The following is a 27,380-nucleotide window of genomic DNA, read 5'->3' as shown; positions in this document are numbered from 1 at the left end:
CAAACATCTCCATTCTGACAATGATTGTTAAAACAATTCTACTACAGCAAAACTGCAATAATTAGGGAAGTGAAATACCAGGCTACAATGTAGAAGAGGAACTGAAATGTCCAACTATTTAACTGATAGGAACTAAAAGTTGTGAGGTTTATAATGGCAACAACTACCTTAAATTAATCAAAATCCCTGTGTCATAAAACTGTCAGTTCTAGAGCATTATCATTTGCATGGGCTATATACCTTCATTTTCCTGGTCTTCTGGAGGTTCAAGCAGCTTGATGAACTCCACATTGATGTGGAACTCCACAGCAACAAGAAGGGCAACCTTTAGCAGCGTCAACTGCAGCTGCTGAATACCTATCAAAGATTATGATCACATGCTATTTAAGATGAGAGATGAGCATACTGTAAGCCAGTGGTTCTCAACCTTTTCAGGCAGCGACCCCCAAAATAATCATATTTTAACTGGGGACCCCCACCCTGATGAGCACTAAGAGTTGAGGCATTACATTTTGTTTAACACGGTTCTATTGTGAAAATAGCCGTAGATCTGCTATTTTCACACTTTCTGCCTCTAATATTTGACAATTTGGACAACGTTTAATTTGTCATTTTAGAGGTATTAAAAAGTCCTTCAATTGTCACTTTAGAAATGTGCAGATACCCTCTATACACTTACTGTTGAGTGAGAAAACAACGTTGCACATTAAGTTAATCATCTGGGGACCCCCAAAAATAATTTGGGAACCCCCCTGGGGGTCCAGACCCACAGGTTGAGAACCACAGCTGTAAGTAACACATTTCCAGCTATAACTAGGAAGCAACTAAAATAGTTAGTAAATTGAATCATTGTCCTCACTGCCATAAGTTAAGGAGAGATGATGTAAGCAGACACTTACTGATGTGGTTGATGGTACCAGCACAGAACTTGCCATAGAACTTTTTGGCCCCCAGGCCCCGTAGGTCCTGAATGGTGAAGGGCCACACGTGCAGCACATTATTCCTTGCGAAAGAGTCTCTCTTCTCAATGACCACCACTTTTGCCCCCATTAGGGCCAACTCAATGGCAGTCCGCAAACCACATGGACCTCCTCCAATGATCAGGCACTAAAAGAGAAGAACAGACAAAGTCATGTCAATTTAATCCAATCCAATCACACTACATATAGAGCAGGTCAAGACCATACAGGAAATACAGCTCTTCTTTTAAAGGAAGAATCCTCAAACAGAGCCTACTAGGTAGGCAGACATTTACTAGGACCATAACCAGTTGAGTTGTGAGTGAGTGAGTGAGCGAGTGAGCGAGAGAGTGAGAGAAGGTTGTCCAATGATCTGTGAACACAAGACACTGAACCCCACATTGGCTCCAATGAGTAGGTTGGTGCTGGTTTTCCACCATTGGTGTGTGAATGTGGGAAGTGAGGACGCTGGTGTCAACTGTTCGCTGCTTCACCTCCCAATGTATGAATGAATGGACTATTGTAAAGCGCTTTGAGTTTGCAACTTGCTTAGAAAAGCGCCATAAAATGCAATCCATTATTATTATTAGAGAAAGAGAGAGACACAGATAGACAGACACAAGGAGCCTCTTTATCAATGACTTAAAATATGTGATTAAATGAGAACTACTTTTTAACCCAGTGATTTATTATTGCACTAGGGTGAATTATATTACAACCATAATTCATTGAAATACTTCCCACACAATGTGCAAACATTACCTGTCATAAAGACCAAAGCTACTTCTTGGCTGCTTTGTCAAGAAGATGAAAAGTGTAATGGGAGATTAAATGGTGATTAGTGGTGAAGATGTGAAGTCAAATATCCTCTTCCCAGAAGTACGGTTGCCCATACCTTAATTACTCCAAACTGTTATTATAGTCTTTCCATATCAAAGGTATTACTCATGCATCCGTCTACCTCAAATATGCATGAAGTCAGTTGTTTGGGGGTTACAGCATCTGTCTGAGAATGTGTGATTCAAACATGACTTCATTCTTTGGAAAGGAGAAGAAAAGAAACAATTAACTTTTCCCTCTCTTTTCATATCCAAAGGTACTTGTGATTCTAGTATAACAGAATTTGACAAATGGATATTGTGAGGCTTTTTATAGTTAAGAACGTCTTTTTGTTTACAATCCGCGAAAGTGTTGAGCCAGCCAGGTTAAGTAAAAATATAATTTTAACAACTATTTGTTTTGGACATACTGTATTGTAGAGAGAGAGCGCCTGCATTTGTGTGTGTGTGTGTGTGTGTGTGTGTGTGTGTGTGTGTGTGTGTGTGTGCCTGTGCGTGTGTGTGTGTGTGTGTGTGTGTGTGTGTGTGTGTGTGTGTGTGTGTGTGTGTGTGTGTGTGTGTGTGCCTGTGCATGTGCATGTGCATGTGTGTGTGCGCCTGTGTCTTTAATCTTTCGAGGATTCACTCTAAACCAAATTCCTCCTGAGTCAGACAGTAGTGCATGCTGTGGTCAACAGGGTTCCTGTTTCCATAACCTTCAGATTTCCTTTTAACTTTCCAGGAGTGACTCCTGCATCGAGTGGCCTTCCCTGAAGAATTCATTAAACTCACTTAGTGAAACAGAATCAAGAGCTACCACTGGTGGTGTGACAACTAAATCCACCCCCATGCAGAGTGTGGGCTGGCAACATATTAAAACAGTGGGACTCACTTCCTGTCACCCTGTGCATCTGCCTGGAGGGGCCACAGGAACTCCATGGAACTGCTATGCGTGTCAATATTGTGACAACTCATGTTTCAGTACCTGCCTTGGCCTCTGGGACCTCGTTATGCTTGTGCAGCTCTACGTGGTGTCCTGTGTGCACCTACAGCTTCTCTTTCATGCTCTTCTCTCCGCTGCTTGCCCGCCGTTGGGGCTCTATGTGAGTCACAGCTCCAAGCGGAGAGCTTTCTACCAGGGTTTAGAGAGCACTGTGTGCCAGCTGACAGCAATCCCAGATCACTCCCTACATGGTCTGCTGCACCCAGCAATAAAAATAAATTGGGCTTAAGTCATTTTATTTTCTTACTTTGTGAGCATGATGAAACCCTTGCGTGTTATCAGAGGATGGCGTCAGTGATGGAGAAGAACCTTTTGAACATTTAGAGCTGCAGCATATAAAGATGAGGCATTCATCATCTTTCTGGCAGCAGGTGTGAGCCAAACACAGGTGCTGGCAGCGTCACCTGGACAGGGCTGTTTGCTGTCCAAGTACGCTTCGGTTTTTCAACTGGAGGGTGATTATTCCTGCACTACAATCTGGTGTGTGAAGACGAGGTAAAAACAATTCAGATGTTCCCAAACCACAAATCTGACAATGTAGGGACTTTATCAATGCTCATGTTTTGGTTTGCTTAATCGGTGTCCATGGCACGACCAGAAATGACTCGTTGGTTTTAGAGCGGTTCCACGCTCTGATGTGTTATTCCAGATACGAGGGCTTCCTGAGGGCTCACTCCACATCTGCTGAGTCAGGACACACACATCCTATCAGCTCCCCACCTGTGGCCTTTATGACGGCACGGCACAGCCTGCCCCACTGCCAGGGTCACCTTTCACCTCATCTCCGTTTAATTACAGAACCCTATCTGTCAGTCAAAATCAAAGCACAGCCAGGGGAGCAACTAAACTTTTTTTTAAAAGGTGGCCAACATTCTGACTTAACCCGACATGTTGCTGTTGTTATTGATGATGATAATGCTGATGATGATGAAGACAGCCTTCCTTTGTCTAACAGTACTACAAAGAAGCAGCCATGCCTTAAAGCAGTGGTTCTCAACCTGTGGGTCGGGACCCCCAGGGGGGTCCCCAAGTTCTTTTGGGGGGGTCCCCACAGACTCCCCAGATGATTAGCTTAATATGCAACATTGTTTTCTCTCTCAACAGTAAACAAACCAACATAAAGTTTAAGTGTATAGAGGGTATCTGCACATTTCTAAAGTGACAATTTAAAGCTATACTGTGTAAGTTGCTAAACTAGTGGTCAGTCGCGGTATTGCTTTTTCCATCCGTTTTTTGCCCGGAGTCACCGCGGACCACCGCCGCGGACCACCGGAGCGGCGCCGCAAACCGCCGCAACCGATACGAATCCATGGAGTGGTAGAATGTAATTTTCTGAGCAGGATTTGGGGAATAAGAGGTTAAGAATCCTTCACCATCGTAAACACTGGCTGCTGAGGGAAGCTACTTCCTGAAGAGTCGGTTATTGGCCGGTAGTGTATCATGTGTGTATGATCTGCGATGTGATTGGCCAACGTATACACAACGTATACAGATGATGCAGATTACGTCATTTTGCCGGGAAATCCCGCCCCTGTCACTGCTAAGAAAAAAACATATAAAGAGAAGGCTTCAGAAGCTGAAAATAACGGAGTGGGTGTTCTAAAACTTTAGCGATTTAACAGTTAGGACAATTTTAAGATTTGTTTTATAAAAAAAGTTACATGGTATAACTTTAAGCACTTTTTAATACCTCTAAAATGCCAAATTAAACATGTACCAAATTGTCAAAATTAGAGGCAGAACATTTTGAAAATAGCAGATCTACAACGCCTTGCATTCACAATAGAACTGTGATATACAAAATGTGCCTCAACCGATATACACAATGCCTCAACTCCAAGTGCTCGTCAGGGTGGGGGGGTTCCCAGTTCAAATATGATTATTTTGGGGATTGCGGCCTGAAAATGTTGAGAACCACTGCCTTAAAGCACCGGTAGATAGTCAATAGGCTGCACACCACCTGGGGAGCCAAAACATGACACTGGCAAGAGGCAACAAGCCAGCTGCAAAGACAGGCATCTAGAATGTCATGGTGTGAGAGAAATGGTCTGCACAGAAAAGAGAGAGTATAAGAAGGTAATTATTGACAATGACATTTGTACATGCCGTGTTAAATTAACAATGAGGATTTTACTGTGTGGGCATTCAGTCCCAGACCTAGAATCTAACTCGTATAAGCTGCATGAGGAAGACGTTCCAGTCAATAACCATCCAGTGAAGCTTATAGATCTACTTGTTAAGATCTTACAGTTGTCCAGAATGTACTATACTATACTATTTTGATGACACACATTGTTTCAATTACTGGGTGAACAAACCAGATTGAGATTTATTACTATGGAAAGAGCCATCGAGCTATTGAGGAAAGCTCAACTAGAGTTTACAGGGATATGAACAAGAAAATCCAAGCTCAGAGGAATCTACAGTGTAAGACTTTATTCATAAAATATTTTTTGGAAAGTATTAGACACGGTATTAATAGCCTACGCAAAGGAATGTTGGAGATATCTCAAAACTACAATTTCACACTATGCACACATGCGAGACAGATGACAAACATCATTGATGTTTTGCTGAAATTAACTGGCTCCACTGCAAGTCGCTTCCAGGACCGAGTGGGTTCAAATAGTTTCCTTGCACTGTCTGACACTGTCCAGCATCCCCGCCCTGGAAAACTTCTCTCGCTCTGCTCTCTCTCTGACCTCAAAGCAGCAGCAGAGCACATTATTACAAAAGCATACACTGTTACTGAGTATTAGAAACAAATGGTGGCTCATCAGAGCATATGCTTTTTTGGAGATTATATTATAGGTGTATATACACAATAAAATAACCCATTTAGAGTTGAGGCTGATTCTGAAAATGCCATCCAAAAGGTTTCTGAAAAAAACGTAAAAAAAAAAAAAAAGATGTTGCTATATACTGTACGTGTACATAGCAACAAGAACCCCAAAAGGAGCTTCCCAGCTTGAAAGGTATAGTTACGTAATGGCTAATGGGGTTCCAAGTCTAAATGAGTTAATATGATATAACCCAGGGGTCTTCACAACAGGGGGTCCGGGACCCCTAGGGGGTCCTCAGAGATACTACAGGGGGTCCTCCAAATCTTTGTGTGATTTTTTTCCTCCTTTTTTATATTAACCATTTGAACTCTAGTGTCCATATTCTGAGAACTTTAGCCAAAAAATTGCTGATCTACAAGTTTGTAGATCATCTATTTTTGGCAAAGACGTTTGGTGTAGAGGGGAAAAAGAGTTGAGTACAGAGTGAAATGTCAAGTTATGTATTGACGATTCAAGTGGTTAAATACTAATAAATCTGAAAACACAAATTGACGTGAATCCAAAATACACTGATGATTGTGCCGTCAAATGATGAAACTATATGGAATCTATGAAAAGGTTGTGGGGGGTCCCTGCTTCATCTCTCTCTCAACTAAGGGGTCCTTGGCCTGAAAACGTTGAAGACCCCTGATATAGCCCTATATGGATAAAACTCATGGTGCAGAAAACAAACTACTGGGGGTGTGTCAGTCAGCGGCATTAAAGCCATCTGTATCAGGTCATAAGGCAGGGCTGACATCACATCCTACACAGATTGCTGTTCCAGCAGGAATTTGGACTTGTGTGGCGAGTGATATCACATCTTTCACTGTGAGAAGAAAGCACAGCTCCAATAAAAACATGAGCCAATCATTTACGTCACCCTCTCCTTGGTTTGTGAAGACATAAATCTTTTATCAAGTTATGGCTCATGGCCTTCAAAAAAGTTTGAACAGGCAGCATAGTGCTCATATACTGAAAAAAAAAAGAAAAAGAAAAAAAGAATATGCAATCATGAAATATGTAACACAGCGTACACACAATTACAGAAAATCTGAGATTTTCTACACATACAGTAATACACTAGTGCCTATCCAGCTAACAGGTTTGCAACAATAGTACATTGTTTCTTTGAATTTACCTTCAACACTTTCCTACTGTATGTAGAGTGACGAGCCGCAGTACAGCATGACAGAATGCTTTTGGCACAGGCGATGGTATACAGTCATGCAGTTTCTACTGAAAGCTTAATTAAAACTTTGTTGTGGCTTGAATCAAGCTAGACTTGTAAAAACGTAGCTCTATCCGAGGCACTGAAAATGTGTGTTAATAACAATCTGGGCCTGGCTCCAGCCTTTGAGGAGGAGCCCATAAAGAACGCCAGCAGTACAACCTACATGCAGATAATCACACTTGCTGAGTGATGCTGTCTGTTTCTCTGTGCAATAAAAACACAGCTTGACTGACGGAGGGAACTGTATAGCTTTGCGACGCGGCACCTGCCTGTGGACTGCAGTGTCAGTGCAAAGCATTGTCTAGCTCTTTAACCACTTAAACCCTATACACTTTGTTGACCGGAGTGCCTAGGGCCCCCTCCTTTTTCCCCTCTACACCAGGGGTCTTTAACAGGGGGCCCGGGACCCCTAGGGGGTCCTCAGAGTTACTACAGGGGGGGCACCAAATCTTTGTGTGATACAGTAGGATAATTCTTTTAAATGAACAACTTGAATCCTTGCATCCCTACAGTATTCTGAGGAGAACTTTAGCCAAAAATAGCAGATCTACAAGCTCTCAATGCCTCGTGCTGGTGTAGAGGTAAACAAGAATTGACACACAGTCAATATAAAATCTGTGGATTGGTGTGTTGACGTTAGTGTAAAAAAAGTTTGAAAAAAAATTTTTTTTGAAAAAAAAAAAAAGTTTGAAAAAAAAAAAAAAAAAGTTTAGGTCCAAAAATGTGTTAAAAAATCTACCTGATGGTGGCGCTATATGGGACAGATCCATGTCGATGAGATAAGTGTAGACATACTGTGTAGCGATTTGTGTGATTTTAGGGCAAAAACTGTAGGAGCAGTATTCAAAAATGTGTTTTAAAAAATTTGGCGGGGGTCCCTGGAGCTGCGGGGGTCCCTGGAAGGGTGGAGGTTGTGGATTGGCAGACAAGGATTGTGTGTGGAAAATTTCACATGGATAGGGGCAAAAAAGTGTGATGTGACGTGACAGACAGACAGACTGACGGACAGACAGGCGGTGGAGGTTTTCATAGTAACTGCGACCTGACGGTCGCAATTATAATCATTAGTATTGTTTATTTTAATTATTATTATTAAGGAACTCTAGAAATCTCAGTTGGAACTGATGGATGGATGGATGGATGGATTATTTTAGAGTAAGCTACTTTATTTACCATTATTGTGTACTCCGCCACATGGGGAGCAATCTTCAATTCAATCTTCAATTCAAAGAAGCTTTATTGGCATGAGAACACAAACGTTTACACAGTGGTGGAAAAAGTACCTACATTTTTATAATTAAGTAAAAGTATCAATTCTGCAATGTAGAATCACTCTGTTACAAGTAAAAGTCCAGAATTAAAAATGTACTTGAGTAAAAGTACAAAAGTATTGGTATCCCACCCAGACGCCCCAATACTGGACTGCCACCGGGTCCCAAAAGGCAGCCCCCAGACATCAGAAATTAAAAAAAACAAAACAAAAACATAATAGGTTATATAATCCCAGAGGGAAGGTGCTATGTGGCGACATATTTATCTAAAAGGTAAAAAAAGAAAAAAAAAACTAATGTCCATGAGTCAGTTGTAAAATAAAGTAAGGCCTGCCAGTCGAGAGAGGCTGCTGTTACAACCAAAAAAGAAAAAGTAACAAAAATAGTAGTGATACCACCTCCCAGCCGGCAGAGGCAGCGTAGAACCATTAATTGTCGAGCGCATAGGTCGAGCGTGGTTCAGAGTTCAGAGTTCACAGTTTGGTCCATCCTGTCAGAGGCACACAATGGCGGCCACCGACCAAAAACAAACAACTCAGGCTATCAGCATATTAGAGCCACATCGTAAGATGAAGTATAAAAACAACGAAAACATGTCGAGAAGTCTCGACTACAATCATGTCATCATAAAGTGCAAAGCATTCGATCGCTCTCTAACACTTAACTAAACCGCCGTAACGTAATCGTCATGTACGGAGAGAAAGAAACAGCGCATATTAGCATACCACAGGCGCAATAGAATTCGCCGTAAACAAGTGGTTCGCATTAACCGTTGGAACGGACATGTCTACATACGCCGTTTGATCATATAATATCAGTCAAAAAAGGGTTGCGTATTTTCGTCAGAAAAGGAAATAGGAAAATTAAAGAAAGAAAAAACCCTGTTAGCATGTACTAGCTAGTTAGCCAACCCCACACACTATCGCCCATTCCCGTCTGTCTTTCAATGTTATATGAGATACTTAAAGTGTGGTTCCTGTGGAAATAAGCCTCGGCTTTCTAGGATCTCTAGTTGACCTTGTACCAGTGATTTGTACTGTCATGAAACTGTACTTTTTTCTATTGCAAACTTCTAATAAATTCTTCAATCAATCAGTTATTGCTTTGTAGATTAGCATTATTGGGCTAAATGTAAAGACGCTACGCTGCGCCAACCGTGAGCAGTTTAACAAATTTGCTACGTACGTCTACACAAACGGTCAGATTACAAAGATAAATTGCTTAGTGAAGGCTCACGGATGTCACCATAGGGTACGCTCCAGCAGAATGTCCCGTAATGATCGTATTATTTAAAGAGGAGCATTTTAATCCGATCGGTCGTCGTTTCCTTAAAAAGGTATTAATGTATCTAAGTGCAGTACACCTCGCAACCGATGGGGTCGCATGGCTGAAAAACAACAGAAAATGACGTCTGATCGGATTAAAATGCTGTTTATTAAACAATACGAAAGATACAGGTAATTCTGCTTGAGCGTACCATACTGTGACATCTGTGAGACTTCAGTAAGCACTTTATCTTTGAAATATGAACGTTTTTGTAGACGTACGTAGCAAATAGGTTTAACTGCTCAACACGAGGTTGAAGTGAATGTATTACACACCGTGACTCGTGCGTTAGCCTGCAGCTAGCGCTAGCTAGCGTTAGCCTGCAGCTAGCGCTAGCTAACGTTAGCGTTAGCCGTTAGCCACACATCCAGAATAGTCTAAGTCAATTTTCCAACGGCGAGTGAACGATTGCATTCCGAGTTGGGTCGCCGTTTTATTCCATGAGTAATTGTGTATAACATGTCTGCGTTAGCCTGCAGCTAGCGCTAGCTAGCGTTAGCCTGCAGCTAGCGCTAGCTAACGTTAGCGTTAGCAATTTGCCACACATCCAGAATAGTCTAATTAATATATGTCAATTTTCCAACGGCGAGTGAACGATTGCATTCCGTGTCCTTCATGGATTTTTTTCCCCCTGGCTGTCAATGTTTTTATTGTTCAAAAAGAAAACGTTCTGAACGTTAAAACTAGATAGTTTTACGATCATAACAATGTGACAAACGGATCGGATCCTTTTTTTCCAAACTCGAGAAGAAGAACAGCGCAAGGCCGCTCCCAGAGCCCTAGAATGGAGAGTTGCGTGTCCGCGGTGACACCACTCTCTGATTATACTGCTCTGGCCGCTCCCAATCATGACACTAGCTTGGTTACCATGTGACATGCGACAGCCAATCGGCAAATAGGTGACCTAGGTCGCCTGAATGTCTCAGGACAATGTAACGTGTTTAATGTAATCTGTTTCACAGATTTAAAAAGAGCAGACCAAGTAGTTAAATGTCTGAAAAAATACATTAACACGAGTCACGAACCCAACATGACAGTGCTGTCAAACAAGTCTATGAATCTATCTATGAAATGGATGAAAATCTGCATCACACATTAATACAATATGTAGTGGGGTCCCTGCTTCATGTATCTCTCAGCTAAGGGGTCCTTGGCCTGAAAACGTTGAAGACCCCTGCTCTACACAAAATCTCTTTGCTGAAAACAGCCGATCTACAAGCTCTGTGACATTAGCATTTTTATGCTGTATCTACTATCTATTCTGCATCTAGCATGAGGCAAAATGTTTAACCAGCTCTGTGTGTGTGTGTGTGTGTGTGTGTGTGTGTGTGTGTGTGTGTGTGTGTGTGTGTGTGTGTGTGTGTGTGTGTGTGTGGGTGGGGGGGGGGGGACAGTATCTCTGTAGCCATTAAACGAAACGGGTTTCTTACATTGATGCTCCTACATCATGCAAGCACCAGTTACTTTCCATCCCTCATATACTGTGTGCACAGTGCACATCCCATAACCCACACAATGCACATCATTTTGGAGCTCATATCTTTGAACGGGTAAGTCTCCTCAGTGGCTGGAGCAATTGATCTGAAATCGCATCACCATTAGCATATGAACACACCTGACATAACTGTGAAGCCCGTTTGTCACTTTCACAAATCATATGCTGTATATTAGCATTTTTATGGTGTATCTACTATCTATTCTGCATCTAGCATGAGGCACATCTATTCTACATCTAGCATGAGGCAAAATGTTTAACCAGCTCTGTGTGTGTGTGTGTGTGTGTGTGTGTGTGTGTGTGTGTGTGTGTGTGTGTGTGTGTGTGTGTGTGTGTGTGTGTGTGTGTGCAGGCAGGCGGGTGTGTGTGCAGGCGGGTGGGCGGGCGGGGGGGGGGGGGAGGGGGGACAGTATCTCTGTAGCCATTAAACGAAACAGGTTTCTTACATTGATGCTCCTACATCATGCAAGCACCAGTTAAAGTTACTTTCCATCCCTCATATACTGTGTGCACCCCATAACCCACACACTGCACATCATTTTGGAGCTCATATCTTTGAACGGGTAAGGGCTAGTGTTGTTAACAGGCCAGCTGTAGCGAGCGAGTGAGTGTACTGAAGCTGGTTTGATGCAACACTATCTGTCCTAGATAACAACATCCTTATAGACTTTAAGGCTATGTTCAGAGTGGCAGCCCAAATCCGATTTTTGGCCTACCTATTTTTTTTATTTTTTTTTATTTTTTTTTATTTTTTTACTGTTCATGCTAATTTCAATCACACCTCCTGTAAGTGGTTTCAAATGAGAATCTGTTTTTTAACTCTCATTATATACAGCTGGAAATAGCCAAACTCAAGTTCTCAACTCATCGCAGAGCTTTGTGAGCTTGTAGGACAACTTAAAATTGAGTATCGTTGCTTGGACCGGCATAGTGGTCCAGGCACCTATATACTGTATAGTCTGTACCTAAATATAGCGACTCCTGTTCCCGACGGTTTTTGCTGCATGTCACTCCCCATCTCTCTTTCCCCAATTTCCTGTCGGCCCAATGTAAAGGCATAATAGCCATAAAAAATCGAACCTCTGTTCGAAGTGGAGCTGTGTGTGTGTGTGTGTGTGTGTGTGTGTGTGTGTATTGCAGTTGAAAACAGCGCCCCTCCCTTAACATGTGTGGTCATAAAAGCAGTGATGGGCAGTAGCGAGCTATAAGTAGCGACGCTACATAGCTTAACTACATTTATCAGTAGCGTCACGGTAGCGCAGCTCCTTTTGAACCAGCGTAGCTGTAGCGTAGCGTAGCTATTTTTAGACTCCAGTAGTGACGTAGCGTCCAACAAACGCTACACGTTACTATCCCGGCGAAATTTGACTGCTAAATAAAGTTTGTGAGGAAAATAATTCCCAACAGATCATCCCTGTGTTGTTCTGCGCAGCGCTGCTTTGCTTTCACTTCATCAACGAACCTCCTCTAAAGCAAGGGATTTATGGCTCTTTGAAGTGAGACCGAGCCAAGGATCTGTCTCACTATGCGCTCACTACTTCGCGCTCTCTACTGCACGAACCGGATCCCATCGTTCACTTCAAAGAACCGTTCAAAAGATTCGATTCGTTCGCGGACGTCCCACCTCTCCTAGCGTTTTCGAGCTTGGGGATCCGCTATAGATGCGGTGGACGGGCCGCTTTTGGCCGTTTTGGCCTAGTTTTTTTCGGACAGCGAGGGGGTCCGCGGGGGTCCCCCGGCGTGGGGGACCCCTCGGGGACCTCCTGGGAGCCAGCCAAGGGTATTGGAGCTCGGAGAGCGGGGGCTGCGAGCTGCATACATACGCTCTTGGAACGACACGGTGAAGTGTTCAGAGAGCGTCTGACTGAGAACTGACATACAAGCTCACATCGCGTTGCAAATGCCAACATTGTGAGCTTGTAGATCTCCGGTGGCGGTGGGGAGCATAAATTAGGCTTGAGGCGCTGCGCTGCAGCCAGAGATGGACTGTACTCGACCCGAGTAGCCTACTTGAGTAAGAGTACAGAGTAGGTACTAGCCCACTCCTCCTGGTCACATTTACTCCAATCCACAGTAAATCAGTCAAAAAGTTACAAGTAAGAGTAAAAAAGTACTTGCTTTTAAATAAACGTATGTATTCAAGAGTACATACCGGTAGGTCTACATGCTTTTAAGCTACTTGAAGTACAAATAAAAGTAAAAGTACTCAAGTACATTACTCAGTTACTGTCCACCGCTGGCTGCAGCTTATCAGCTGTTTTGACAGCACACAGAAGTCAGTGCACTCTTTTGTCCACAGCTAACTAATGACAGTGAAGTGGCAATTTAAGGACCCTTTAGACATTTTTAATACCTAAAAAAATATAAATAAAAGACCAAAACTGCATAAAAAGTTATCAACTATAAAAAACTGGTCAACCATTGGCCAAATTGACAATATAGTAAAAGAGGCACAAATTGTGAAAATGGCAGATCTACAAGCTCGAAACGCCTTGTGTTCCGAGGCCTTGTGAGCTTGTAGATCTGCTATTTTACACAAAATGTATTGGTGGAACAGAAATGTGAAACTAAATGCCTCAACTCCTAATTCCAATTGCTTGTCAGGGTGGGGTCCCCAGTTCAAATAGGATTTTTTGGGGGGGGGTCACGGCCTGAAAAGGTACACATTTAATTTAAAAAGTAAATGAAAGGATGACACAAAAAGCCAGACACGAGGGCTTGTTTCCAGTTTTATAATAATCAATCGAACTGAACATTTTTGCCTGCCTATTTGTTTGGTGGAAAGTTGTACTTGATCATGAAGTTGATAAAAAAATAAAAAAAAATAAAAAAGTAGCTTTGTTGTAGTTAGCTACTTTTGCCGTGTAGCTTGTAGCTTACTTTGCTACATTTTCTGTGGGTAGCTTTGTTGTAGCTTAAGCTATATTTCATCAAGAGTAGCTTGTAGCTTAGCTTACTACATTTTCCAAGTAGCTTGCCCATCACTGCATAAAAGGTACTACACCACAGGCTTGAGGCTACATACAGACAGACCCACATACAAACATACATACCTACACACACGGCCACGTATAGGGAGCTTGTGTTCCACACAGCTCCAAAAATAGCATAAAGGGACCGTAGGTTGCAGTTTAGTATGTGAACGGTCACAGCTTGACCGTATCTCTGTCTGTCTGTAACGCCTGACACTGTGGTTCCCCTGACACATCACTGTGACGTCACTGTGATGTCAGGGGAACCACACCAACAGAATCCCTTTTATGCCCATACATGGAGATCCATCCCTGATGTCATCAATATTAAGCCCATATCTAACAGGACTTAAAATGGGAATGCCCATATATGGAGGCTACATACCACACTAACAGAATCTATATATGGCCAAGACAGCCCATATCTGTGTGGCTAGTTCTACATACAGGGATATCCATGTATGGGCACAAAAGGGATTGTATGTATGATGTCAGATGTCATATACGTCATAAGACTGTCACAAAACGAATAACGGGCCCCCACAGCATATCTCCACATACAGTACATGGATCTCCATATATGGGTACCAGGGGTCTCCATATATGGGTAACTGGTCCGATATAGTCGGGGGCCCCGGGGCAATAAAAAGACCGTTTGGTTCAGATTCTCGCAAATTCGCCAAATTTGGCACAATCCAATATTAAATATGAACATTTTCGCTAGCTTAGCCCGCAGCACTCCAGCTGTGCGAGCACTAACGTCTAAACAGAAAATGGATGGTAGCTGGGAAGGTTTTCATGGAAAGGACCTGAGGTCACTTCTGCTTCATGTCAGAGGAGCCATGCGCTATCGATGGACGAGCGGTGACTAGGGAAGGTTAGACGATCGCCGATTTTTGGATAAAAATAATTTATTTCGTTTTTAATGACAAAGTACGGTAAAAGACGGCGCGGCTGAAACATCCTTGCTCAGATGTCCGGTATAAAAAGGTTTTAATATTAAGTGGCTCCCCGTGACTTGGAAAGAGTTAAAATGATTAAGTATGTTATGGACAACATCTGTGCCAAATTTGGCGAATTTGCGAGAATCTGAACCAAAATATCCCTGGGGCCCCCGACTAATATACAATACATCACTGGCCAGATGGCCAAGACATGGCGCGTCCTCGCCCTTTAGGGGGGGCGACGGGGCGTCTTACTAGTATTGTGTTTACTGTGTATCATTTCCATCATGAGAGATGATTTTGCTCACCTTGGTTCCCACACAAGCTTGGCCTTTCATGTACTCTTTGTGACTCATCCTCTTGTCCAGCTTGCTCCACAGTGCCTTGGCCTTCCAGGAGGTGACCTTAGCCCTCAGAGTGCTGTAGAAGGTGCAGTGATCCATAGGGTCCAGTTCCAGCTGGCTACACAGGAGGTTGAAGGCCTGCATCGTACCCTTACAGCTGGAGGCCTGGACGAAGTTCTCAAACAGCTTCCCTCCATCATCCCTCTCCTCCTCTATCTCCCCCATCTTTCACGAGAAGGACTCGGCCAGAGGTGGAGAGGATTTTGGGATGCTGAGACACGTGAGACTTGGGTCGGCAGTCTCCGCCAGCTGTCCCTGTAGCTACACCCTCTGCTTAGCCCCTCCAGTCATGCCCAGCCTGCGGGGGTGAAAAAAATAAAAAGTGTCTGATGTCATCTTACAGCAAGGAATCCTTCACATCTGGCTTTTGGCAACTGATGTTTTCTTCAGTCTATTATTAGCATGAAAGGACCATTCCAGATCCATTGGATTGTTTAACTTGTTGAAAGGTGTAGGCAATTCATTGGATCATTCAGCATGCAGCCATTTGATACGGCGAATGAAGTATGCATATTTTAGCTCTTGATGAATTGACTGGTGTAATTTAAGGAATTTAAGGTTATCAAGATGGGACTCTTTACAAGTCCTGACTTATCCTTAACATCTCAATGTGTAAGCAAATATTCTGAAAACACACCAAACTCACACCCACTGTAACTGAACAGATTCTAAAAGATGTCAAGACTATAACATGATACTGGTGTCATATGCTGTATATTTTGCAAGCAGGGACAAACGGCAGCAAATAAGAAACATGAGAAAGCTTGATGTGGTCAAACCGTTCCCATGCATGTTTAATAGAGCTTAAATGGCAAGCTGTTTTTAGACTAAATGAGGCTTTATGGAGACACTGCTATTAGAACAACTTGAACTTGTAACGAGCCATTTGCTGTTCTAGCATGTATGGTCTCTAACTTGAGATTAAATTGTCTCTAAAACTATTATATAAATAGTGGTTGAAGTTTTTCATCTAACCACGTGAGCCCTAGCATCCCTATTCTGGGCATGTTATAACAGGGAAACATTCTGCCAAAATAGGCAACTTTTCAGCAATAGTTTTTAGATCGTCTATTTTCCCTATTTGACGAATAACAATGTTGTAGGATTTAAGTGTTTAAGAAAGAATAAACAACACTTTGAATGGTTCGCTGTGATTCCATGTGACAATAGCTCTCAAACCTTAGAGAAGCACCATACAGTAAGCACCACCACTATGATTACTACAAGCTAGAGAACCACTATTTGTTACAGATAAGCAGTTTTATTTCCCAGTGTGTAGCTCTGTCTGTGGATAAGCAGGCAGTGCAAGTATTTGGCAGTGCAACTTGCTCTCCTGTTGTAGACGGACAAAGGGATTTTATTTCAGTCAAATCACCTCTCTAAAATTAGTAGGAATGCAACCCTACATTACTCTTGGTAATTAGGAGTGTCAGCTTAGTACTCCACCCAAAACATTATGTTCATAATATAGTATCTAACGTACAGCATAGGCAATTAGGCACGCATGTAAATACCATTGTTAACAAAACACAACCCAGCCTTATCGAAAATCACTACTACTCACTTAATTACTCAGTTACCAACTATTTTTAAAAGCAAGGTAGAAAGTTCTGTGCTGGCAGAGAACTACAGCCAAGTATGGTAATATTCTAACTTAAATATATGTGTGTTCCTTTGGGTGGAGACCATGGTTTCCGTTTGAGAACGGTCTGCGTTTGATATTCCAGTGTCCTGTGGAGAGGAATGGGCTGGGCCAGGGGGAGGTCAGGCTGGGGCCTGCTCTAGTGCAGTGTTTCACAAACAATGGGTCGGGACCCATTTTGGGGCCATGGACCAATTTTTTCAATAAAATCCACAACTCTTCAGATATCTTTGAATTAATAAATAAAATTCATTGTGATTCAACGCATTAATTTTCCCACTATGGTGAAATAACGTGCTTAAAGGTAGGGTAAGAGATATTTGTGTGTTAAAATAAGTGTTAAATAGCTTTATCTTTCTGTAATCATTGCTACTGTATAGAGTGTTTGTTCAGTAACAGGAGTCTCCCCATTTCTCCAGCACTTTAGGAAACAGAAAAGGCATTTTCAGGTTGGGATACCAATTGTATCCAATCGGGAGAGATAACTCACGCAGCATACAGGATAAACAAAAAAATTGGAAGTGATGACAAAGCAATGAGCAGAAAAAATTGTAACTCGACCACTATGAAATTGAGGCTGATACATGGCCCTCTCCCCTGATTGGCTGAAATGTTGTCCAAGTATATTAATACAATATTATATAACTTTTTGGGGTGGTTTGTCTCCCTAGATTTAGCAACCCAGTCGGTAGATTTAGCGACCCAGTCGGTAGATTTAGCGACCCGGTCGGTAGATTTAGCAACCCGATCGGTAGATTTAGCGACCCAGTCGGTAGATTTAGCGACCCAGTCGGTAGATTTAGCAACCCAGTCGGTAGATTTAGCGACCCAGTCGGTAGATTTAGCGACCCGGTTGGTAGATTTAGCAACCTGGTCGGTAGATTTAGCGACCCGGTTGGTAGATTTAGCGACCCAGTCGGTAGATTTAGCAACCCAGTCGGTAGATTTAGCGACCCGGTCGGTAGATTTAGCGACCCGGTCGGTAGATTTAGCAACCCAGTCGGTAGATTTAGCGACCCGGTCGGTAGATTTAGCAACCTGGTCGGTGAAAAATACCGACCAGGTTGCAACCCAGTTGTAGGTTGCTAAATGATCTCGCCCCTACTGCCCTGCTCTTCCATTGAGACATTTAGATCACATCAAACGTCTTGTCTCACCTAGACACAGGATCTGACACAGATTTTGACCAAGACTCAATTTATCCCCCGAGCAAGCAGGCCGGCTCTCTTAGCTCAATGGTTAAAAAATAAATGTCCAAATGTACACACAAATCCAGGGTAGAAGAGGAAAGTTACATAGTGCCGTTTTAAGTGGTTCATTATTTCATGATATATCTTTTGTGTGGGGGAGACACAAAATGTATCTTTTGGATCTCGGCTGAAAATGTTTAGGAACCAGTGATCTGCATTCCCCCACAGGGTTCACTGACTCTCACTCTAGAGTTTTGGGAAGATGACAGCTGAAGCTCAATGTTGGCATAGTACACTTTTGGAATAGTTGAGCAGACGAATCTGTTGCTATGCTAAAATTAACATGCAACTTTATTGTTGTACTCACTCACTCTAGTCAAGATCCTGTTGAGCAGTATGTTTTGCATCCTGTTTTGCTGTTGCTCTTGTACAGCTTTACAAGCATTAACTCTCCCAGAATAGGAGACACCAGCACGCCCATACAAAAGGCCAGAGTGGGCCAGAGATTGGGATAAACGTAAACCCATAAACCTGGAGGCTTTTGACTGAAGACAGTCAGTCCTCGGCAGCAGTTCAGAGGAATGATTTACGTTCCAGCCTCAAATTGACCAGTTCCTTTGAAAATGTATTGGTTATTTGTTCTAAATTAATTGCAGTTTTTGGTATGATGTGTTCAGTTAATTTCCCAGCCCTAGTCAGTCCAACACTCAATGGGTCTGCATACCATTGCCACGTGCCTAGTATGGCTCTCAACTGCTCCATCAGCATGTAACCACAGGCAACACCCATGCAGAGTGCATGCACTGGTTCAACCACAATGATGGCTGATGGCTTTCTTTTGCCACAGGGCCCACTCAATAGAATTTTGGATAAGGCTTTATCATATTTTAATGCCGATTTTTTAACGGTGAGAAGTGGCTTGGATGGGCAAGGCCTGTCGTGCAGGTGCCGCAATAAATTATGCTGAAGATGAGAGTGTGAGGGTGAGAATGGTCTGCGTTTGATGTTCCAGACCGTGAGGTCACAGCAGCTGTTATTTTTACCTGGAAGGTGTTGCACCTAAATTTGCCATTAGTCATAATTGCAATAGCTTCTTTTGCCAGTTGGGACTAACGTGAAACTGAAATGTTAGGCTGGATGTTGTCTATTCAATAATTGTATAGGACAGTCAGCTCAGTGGTGACTCACTGTGAACTTCATCTTGGTAAACCACTAAGAAGTAGTCATGCTGCAAACGGTTTTACGCAATGCTTTTTGAACATTATATTTGCAGTGGACAAATGCGAATAGCTATACGTAATCTCGTGGAATGTTCAAATGTAGACATGCTGACTAGATTAATGCAATGCCATTGCATTTAAAGTGAATGGTAAAAAGGCAGCACTATTGGAACCATCTGGTATAGAAGTCTGTGTGGGTTAATGAAAAGGTACCACATACTGTCATAGCCAACTTCACGCTCAAAGCTCCAACTATATTGTCCCAGACAGAATCCTATGACTTCACCATCTTAGTCTGACAGAATGGAAAATCAGCTGTGGGCAGACAGAACCAACCCACAAAACGGCTGTAAAAACATGCACACGCACACACACACACACACACACACACACACACACACACACACACACACACACACACACACACACACACACACACACACACACACACACACACACACACACACACACACACACACACACACACACACACACACACACACACACACACACACACACACACACACACACTTTTAAGCATGAGCAGACTTTAACATCCCTAGAAAAATCATCATTTATTGACTGTGACTGAATGAGACGTTCAGTATCTGAGACAGTCTGAGGCAATGATTAGTTCGTTTTTAAACATTGGCTATGCATATGAAGAAATCGGTGGGCTGTTATAATAATCACTACCAACACTGTACCCATTGTCAACTGTGTTTTAACAGTACGATAGATAGTACAGGTTCATTTTTTACACTCTTAAATTAACACTCCAGATTTCAAAACAACAGTGCTACTGCAATGCATCATCTGTGTTATGCAGCAGTATTCCCATTCCATGCAGGATACAGGTAGGCTGAGGCATATCTGAAAGCAATGGCATGCTATCAGATTCCAGTAAGACGGAGGAATTTCAGTGATGTGAAATATGTAGTTGTTACACCTGGTGTCCTGGAGAATCAAATCAAAACATACACACAAACGCACAAGCATGCACACACACCCACACATCATGATCTCGTATATTCTATTGATAATAACACCCAAGTAAACTTTGAGAATGGCATTTGTCAAATGACGTCTTACCCTGATCACAAGATAAAGTAAGAATTGAGCAAGAAGGCACTTAAAAGGATTGCACTGAAGGTCTGTCATGTTTAGCCCATTGACTATGACTCACGGTGTACTTTACATTAGTGCTGACCATTTTCCAAAGCATACTGTACCTTAGTTTGTTTTATTTTCAATTTACTGTAAGTCACACATATTGACATACATGTATTGACACTGGTTTGGCCCTAACCATTGATTAATCACCAACACCAACATGATGTGATGTCTGCAGTTGGCGCAGCAGTGCTTCAGTGCCTGAGGCTATCAGAAAACAATAGGAAGCTGACGACATAAGGAAAACAGTGGGAGTGTAGCCGGCAAGCCACAGTAATTACATACTGCACTGGACTGAAGAAAACCAGGAAGGAACCCTCTGCCCCTGATAAGCAGGCAGGCAGCAGGCCTCGGAAAACAGTCTGGTCCAGTGGACATCCAGCACTTCACAGGCCCCTGGACACCATAGTTATTATCGCATGCATATCTCTGAAATCTGGCTGCTTTTTCAAGCATCAGTGCCAAAACAAAAAGGAGGTACAAGCAGTGCTATCTGGCTGGCCCCAATAAATGTCAGTCATCAAAAAAGGTATAAATAAATAAAATTTGCAGATTGTTAAGTCACATAAACAGAAGTAGCAGGTCCTTTTGACCCCACACGCCGCATGCTCGCCACATGTCCTCTTTGGACCAAGGTTTGTCTGGACACACTTCAGAGACTTTGAACACACAGAATTATGACTCCCTGGTTATTAAGAGTCAGACATAAATAATCCACTTAACCAAATATTTTGATCCTGCGCAGTCACACATTCTTTGTCTCATTTGTTACAGAATCAAAGCGGAAGTAGTCAACCAAACCGCTTATCGTCAAAGTGTGTGGCGAATAGATAAAACTAAGAATGCTCTGTCTGGTTATCACACAATAGACTTCTGGCTGAATGAAATATGAGCAACTGTCACGGTAAAGCACAAATGCAACTTTAAATGTAGCACTGCAAATAAGTGATGGAGAAAAAATGAAAAATGTTGGCAAATTTTTAAACGGTTGTTTCTCAAACTAGTCTTGCACTGGAACCTGTTAGTGTCATTTTGCACTGACCACCATGGAGTGAGTGGCAGGAGGCTCAGGAGGCAGAGCTGCCATCTGGGAGCCAGAAGGTTCCCGGTTCGGTCTGTGACTCCTGTCATCATGTCTAAGCGTCCTTGAGCAAGACACCGAACCGCTAATTGCTCTCAGCCTTGCATGGTTGCCTCCACCATGGGTTTGTGAAAGGATCAATGTAAGAGCACATTTTAAACGTTGTTGTCAAATTAAAAGGTGCTACAGAAATGCTGACCTTTTTATTATTGGGATCCAGTATATTAAAGTATACAAACAAACACATTATGTCTCAGTCTCTGTGACCCTGTCAGCACATCCTGTGACCCACCATATGTTTTGATGACAGTTTGTGCCACTGCAACTTCTGCAAGGCATACAAAGTGGAGCCTATGAGCCCTGCAGGGAAGCCGTTCTCAGAATAGACAAAGTATCATGTTCCAGAGGAAAACAGCACATGACACTGAGGGCTATGATAGGAACCTTTAAACAAGACTAACATCAAACACAGTTTTCAGCTGGAGAGGTACATTTAACCAACACAAACCAGTTTTACTCATCAAACTAATGGTTACAAATTGTGGTAATATATGTATGGCTTTGTTTGACAGTAATGTCTCTATAATCCTTGGCAGACAAAAAGTGATTGTGGTGTTATAAGACAGACATATTATTCCCCAAACTACATTTCCTAAATCTCTGTGGCTCAGCTCAGTTTTGCAAAGCTCTCAGTCTCATCAGCTGTGTGACACATACTGTACAGCACAATGTCCCTGTCGAATGTGTCTAGTTTCCTGTCCAGATCAAAGCCCTGAGGAGGGCTGCCATTGTAATATTTTCCTCTCTCTCTGTCAGGAGGACCTTGTTGATGTTGTCTTGAGGACTTATTGCCTTTAAAATAGGTGGCCTACTAGTAGCTTTGTACTTTCTTCTGTACAGCCATCTTTTTGCTGACCTGATGGCATAATATACTGTAATATCTTCCAGTAGGTACATTGTCCTTTGCGTGACCCCAACAAAGAAATATTATTATTTTCATTTCTAACATCACATGTAGACAAAGAACGTGATCCCTGCAAGCAGCCATTGAACAATCTATCATAATTAAATCAAAACAGGCTCACAGAGGTAAACAAAATAAAATGAGTCATAATTAGTTAATTATACAGTACGTCTTATTTCTATGCAAATCTCTGGCAAGCTATTTTAATTGACTGTTAAGACACAGTATGACGACCAGTAAGGATCAATTGCAGAGTAGAGTTCTAACCCGATCGCAGGGTTCCAAACTAATGGCATCAAACACTATGCACAACAATTAGTGTAGGCCAACCTTTACATTTTCTGTCCACAGACAAAAATGTTTTGATACACTGTCTAGCTTCCTACAAAAAGGAAGTTCTAATAACAACAGCCTCTTCTTTACACGGCTGCAGATCTGTTGTACGGCTGATTTCTAGAAGCACATGTGTCCATTTTTACTGTGTGTATAGCCAGCTACAGTAGGAAGGAAATATGCCGCCGAAAGGAAGAAGAAAGTTTACAACCTCTCTCTGGGAATATCGAGTACTAACTTCACAACCATATCATTCAGTACAATACACTTTCCATTGTCTTTGTCCACAGCTTTTTCCACAAAGCCATAATAATAAAAAGATGGTACTTTTCACTGAAATTGTTGTTAGTGATCTCATAGTTCCATAAATTTCATCCATATCGAAGTAAAATGACAAAGTACCGTAAAACACAGCAGGAAGGTTTATAGAAATATCTTATAGAATGACAGGTGACAATAATATTAAAAACAAAGTAATGGTTGTAAAATACAGCCTAACATGCATATACAGTACTTTCAGTGTACTGTCAGCTTCAGTTCAGCTCACAACTTCTAAGAGAATATTTTTGATGATCTCAGCTCATTTGGTTTATTTTCTACACCAGGCGTCTTCAACGTTTTCAAGCCAAGGACCCCTTAGCTGAGAGAGAGATGAAGCAGGGACCCCCACTACATATTGTATGTTATGTTCATCAATTTCTTATACAGCTTAGACTTGTTTGACAGCACAGTATCATCTGTGTAGGTTGTATTAATGTGTATTTTCATACATTTAACGACTTGAACTATCAATACCTACTAATCTGCTCTTCTTTTCCCTCTACAACAATCCTCTGTGCCCACAAATAGCAGATGTAGATTTGGGCACTAAATGTTCCACTAGAATAGAGACGCTAGGGTTCCAGTGATTAATGTAAAAAACATGATCCTATCATATAAAGATTTGGCGGCCCCCCCTGTAGTAACTCTGAGTACCCCTTAGGGGTCCCGGACCCCCTGTTGAAGAATTTTGTTCTACACTGTAGGCCTACCCAAAGTTATGTACAGTAGGGGACAGTAATATGATGTCAATTCAAGGTCAAGTTCGTGATGTAGGCCTACAGTACATACTGGTTACATAATTAGAGGGACCTGTGCCACATTCTGGAATGTGGCACAGGTTTCTATCTATACCCACTATTCTAAAATTAACCACTAACTGCAAACTAAAAACAAGAGGCTGGCAGAAACATTTGCAGTTGTGTAAATTACTGCAGAGATTAGCTACAGACATCAGCTTCGGCATGGTATGGTTGAAGACCTTCAGTACGACTACCATACGTTTGAAACGGTTTGGTATCAAATAAACCATTTTATACACTTTGGGGTTACATTTAGGCCTGCTTCCAATGTCCTAAAAGCTCAATTAATGTTTATGTTTATTGTAAATAATACCTGTGTTTCAGTTAGACAGGCATTAAACATTACACTTCTGCAGTTTAAGCATCACTGAAAACAAATTCAGACTTGAATTCATTATGTAGTACCCACTATTCCAAGACGGAGTGTGAGGGTTAAGACTTGGCGGTTAAAAGTAAATCACAGGACATAAACATGAAACATGTCCATGTTCTGAATATAAAAAAATCTCAATATTTGAAACAACAAAAAAACACAACAGAAACTTGTGTTAAATTAATGGTCAATGGGCCAAAGAAGAATAAAGTTTGGTTGTTAAGCAATATTGTTCACTGTGTCTTTTCATGAACTACACATGAATGACTCACAAAATTGCACATTCCAAAGGAAATTCCGGCAAGACATGAGAAGAATGTGGTTGCAGTTGAATGGGGCATACTCTATTGGAATCTACAAACATTTGAAATCTTTCTTGGATAGCCTGTGACTGAGAGCGTTCCGGCCTGTTTAGATGTTAGCACATAGGTCTACTAACTGTAGTTGTACGAGGAGATACAAGTGCCTACTGCCTAACACGCAAGTAGTGAATCACGCTGTATAACTCTTACAGCTGCCTAAAAAGGACATGCCACACATTCAAGTCACAGAATGCACAGGAAATTACTCATTCATTCACAGGGGTGGAGGAAAGTTGCCTTTGCACGAGTCCCCAAACAAATTAAGAATCTTAATGTATTTTTTTTTTACATGCAGATGTCTCTATTTGATCCTCATATTGTCAACCATAGAGGATTTTCATATCTAATGTTCTGTTTGAGTTCATATGTGTGATTGGAGCAAACCATCAGTGCTCATTCTGTCACAATGGAGAACATGTTGTCATTGAATTTCATCCATTATTCCTCCTCCCTCTCCTGCTCTTTCAGTGACCTTACAAACTAATCCCACAGAAAAGACAACCAGGTTTAGAAAGTTCAATCATTGAACTCTATAGAGTTAAGTAGTAGGCTACAACAAGTCTTCCTTAATTGTGTTGTATCAAGTGTAGGCTACTATTAATTCCATTCAAAAACTGGAATGATTTTATTGGAATGGAATATTGGAATTGCTGCTTTTGATATTTTACATTTGGTTTGTGGTGTAACTAATTTTACTCAAGTACTGTGGCCTACATAAGTACAATTGTGAGGTACTTTTACTGGAGTGTTTCCATTTACTAAATCTCAGAGACAAATAGTGTAGGCTACTTTAATTTACTCCGCTACAATTTGAACACTTTAGTTACATTATAGATTTTGATTATTACTACAAAACACACATTGGTCTACATCTACTTATAGGCCTATACATTTGGCCATTTGAAAATAGCCGATCTGCCATTTTCAAAAGATCTATATTTTGAATTCCTGACTTTTACTTGTAACAATTAGAGTATTTCTACATTGATACTTCTACTTGAGTAAAACATGCGAGTACCTTTTCCACCACGTTCAAAACAAAGCAGCATGGTATACAGGCTACTCAAGACAGCATTTATTCAATAGGCTTGTTGGGGAAAATGGCTAAGACACGAAACTTATCAGGTACGTGTGAAAGAAAGATGAACAATTTCATGTGCTAACAACCTTACAAATTAAATATGCCACTAAAGTATCCCCACAATGCAGTCACTTTTTGTCAGGTGATCCACGCATTAAAACAAACAAACAAACAAACAAACAATATTAACAAACAGTAGGAACAAAGCAATGTATGGAAACTATAGCCTACTTACTTCAGTTGTTCAGCGAGAATGAAAAAAATATATAGCATTCGTCCAATTTCTTAGCTCGCAGCGTGTCTTTGAAAGCACGTTTTGTTGTGTCAGTATTATTGGAATGGACCCTCGTGCTGTGATGCTGCAGTGGACCTGCCTCTACTGAGGGCGGCGCTCAACACATGACATCCAATCATAGAGACTGAGATGGCTCTGATAGAAACTATTACCCACTAGATCTCACAGGAAAATATTGTAGGCTACTTTTACCCCACTACAATTAAATGAAAACTTTAGTTACGAGTTACTTTGTAGATTTTGATAATGATTAAAAAACATACATTTCGGCCATTTGAAAATAGCAGATCTAAAAGCATACAATGCCTCACAAGGCATTGTGAGCTTGTAGATCTGCTATTTTCAAAAAAGAAATCATAAATTTGATGGGACATTCTGCACAAGGACAACCTTTACTTTTGGTACTTAAAGTACATTTTTATACCAATCCTTTTGTATTTTACTCAAGTAAACTTTATGAATTAGGGTTAGGGTAGGGTGTACTTGTAAACGGAGTAGGCCTACTTCTACATCGCAGTAGAGATACTTAAAGTAAAGTAAAGAATGTGAATACTTTTTCCACCACTGACAGGAGGCTATATGGCATAATATATCCTTCCAAGACAGCATACTTTTTTTTGCCAATATATAGACTATGTCTCGGATGAAAATTCAACTGCATCATCATTCTTTATTCATGTACAGTATGGGTTCATATGTCTATGGATCAATGCTATGTTCTGCTAATCTATAGCTCTTTTTTGCGCTCAATAATTATGAGTTAATGTTGTGTTTATTATGTATGTCTTCCATGTTTCTATGTTGTATGGTTACATGTGATCTGATGCCACAAGCCACATCATGACACACAGTTTCATAAATGCATCAATCAATCAATCAATCAATCAATCAATCAATCAATCAATCAATCAATCACTGACTCATATCACTAATGGATAACATTTAATTTGAACAGCTGTGGCCCAAAGGTTAGAGGAGCAGTCAAAAGGAGCCCAGTTCAATACATGTTCATGTCCCTCTTGAAAAAGAGATGGACATTTCAGTGTGACTTACTCTGGTTATATAAATAATAATACAAAGAAGTAAAGTGAGTCTTATCTCACTGAACTTCCCTTAGCTTATTCCTCTCTCCCCTTCTCTTTCACTGACCTACCAGAAACTAATCCCAGCACATAAAGGCAGCATTAACATTAGTCTCAAAGCACATACTGTCAACACCACACCTATATGTATTATGTATTGCTGCTTTTGTGTACCCATACCCCACTCATATTTTGAAACATGTACAACTGTGGAA

The 27,380-nt window shown here is 41.5% G+C and overlaps 1 protein-coding gene across 6 annotated transcripts in view; it reads right to left on the bottom strand.

Moving 5' to 3' along the window:
* Positions 1-27,380, bottom strand: part of mical2a (microtubule associated monooxygenase, calponin and LIM domain containing 2a) — a 56,375-nt gene that overhangs the window by 28,471 nt on the left and 524 nt on the right. For 4 of the 6 annotated variants that reach the window (XR_013962168.1, XM_080729306.1, XM_080729308.1 and 1 more), the window contains exons 2-4: positions 15,153-15,546; positions 900-1,107; positions 241-357 (exon numbers count right to left, since the gene is read on the bottom strand). Coding sequence is in view for 5 of the 6 variants with exons in the window: in XM_080729306.1 (XP_080585432.1) it covers positions 241-357; positions 900-1,107; positions 15,153-15,413 (586 nt within the window). In the remaining variant the exon portion in view is untranslated. Of the gene's footprint in view, positions 1-240; positions 358-899; positions 1,108-1,920; positions 2,001-15,152; positions 15,547-26,023; positions 26,089-27,380 lie in introns of those variants that run through there. The other 2 variants (XM_080729307.1, XM_080729310.1) reach the window with 2 other exon arrangements.

This window comes from Nannobrachium achirus, assembly GCF_963921795.1.
Source record: "Nannobrachium achirus genome assembly, chromosome: 7".
NCBI lineage: Eukaryota > Metazoa > Chordata > Actinopteri > Myctophiformes > Myctophidae > Nannobrachium > Nannobrachium achirus.
Note: the sequence above shows the minus strand (reverse complement) of the source record. Positions and strands in the feature narration are given on the sequence as shown.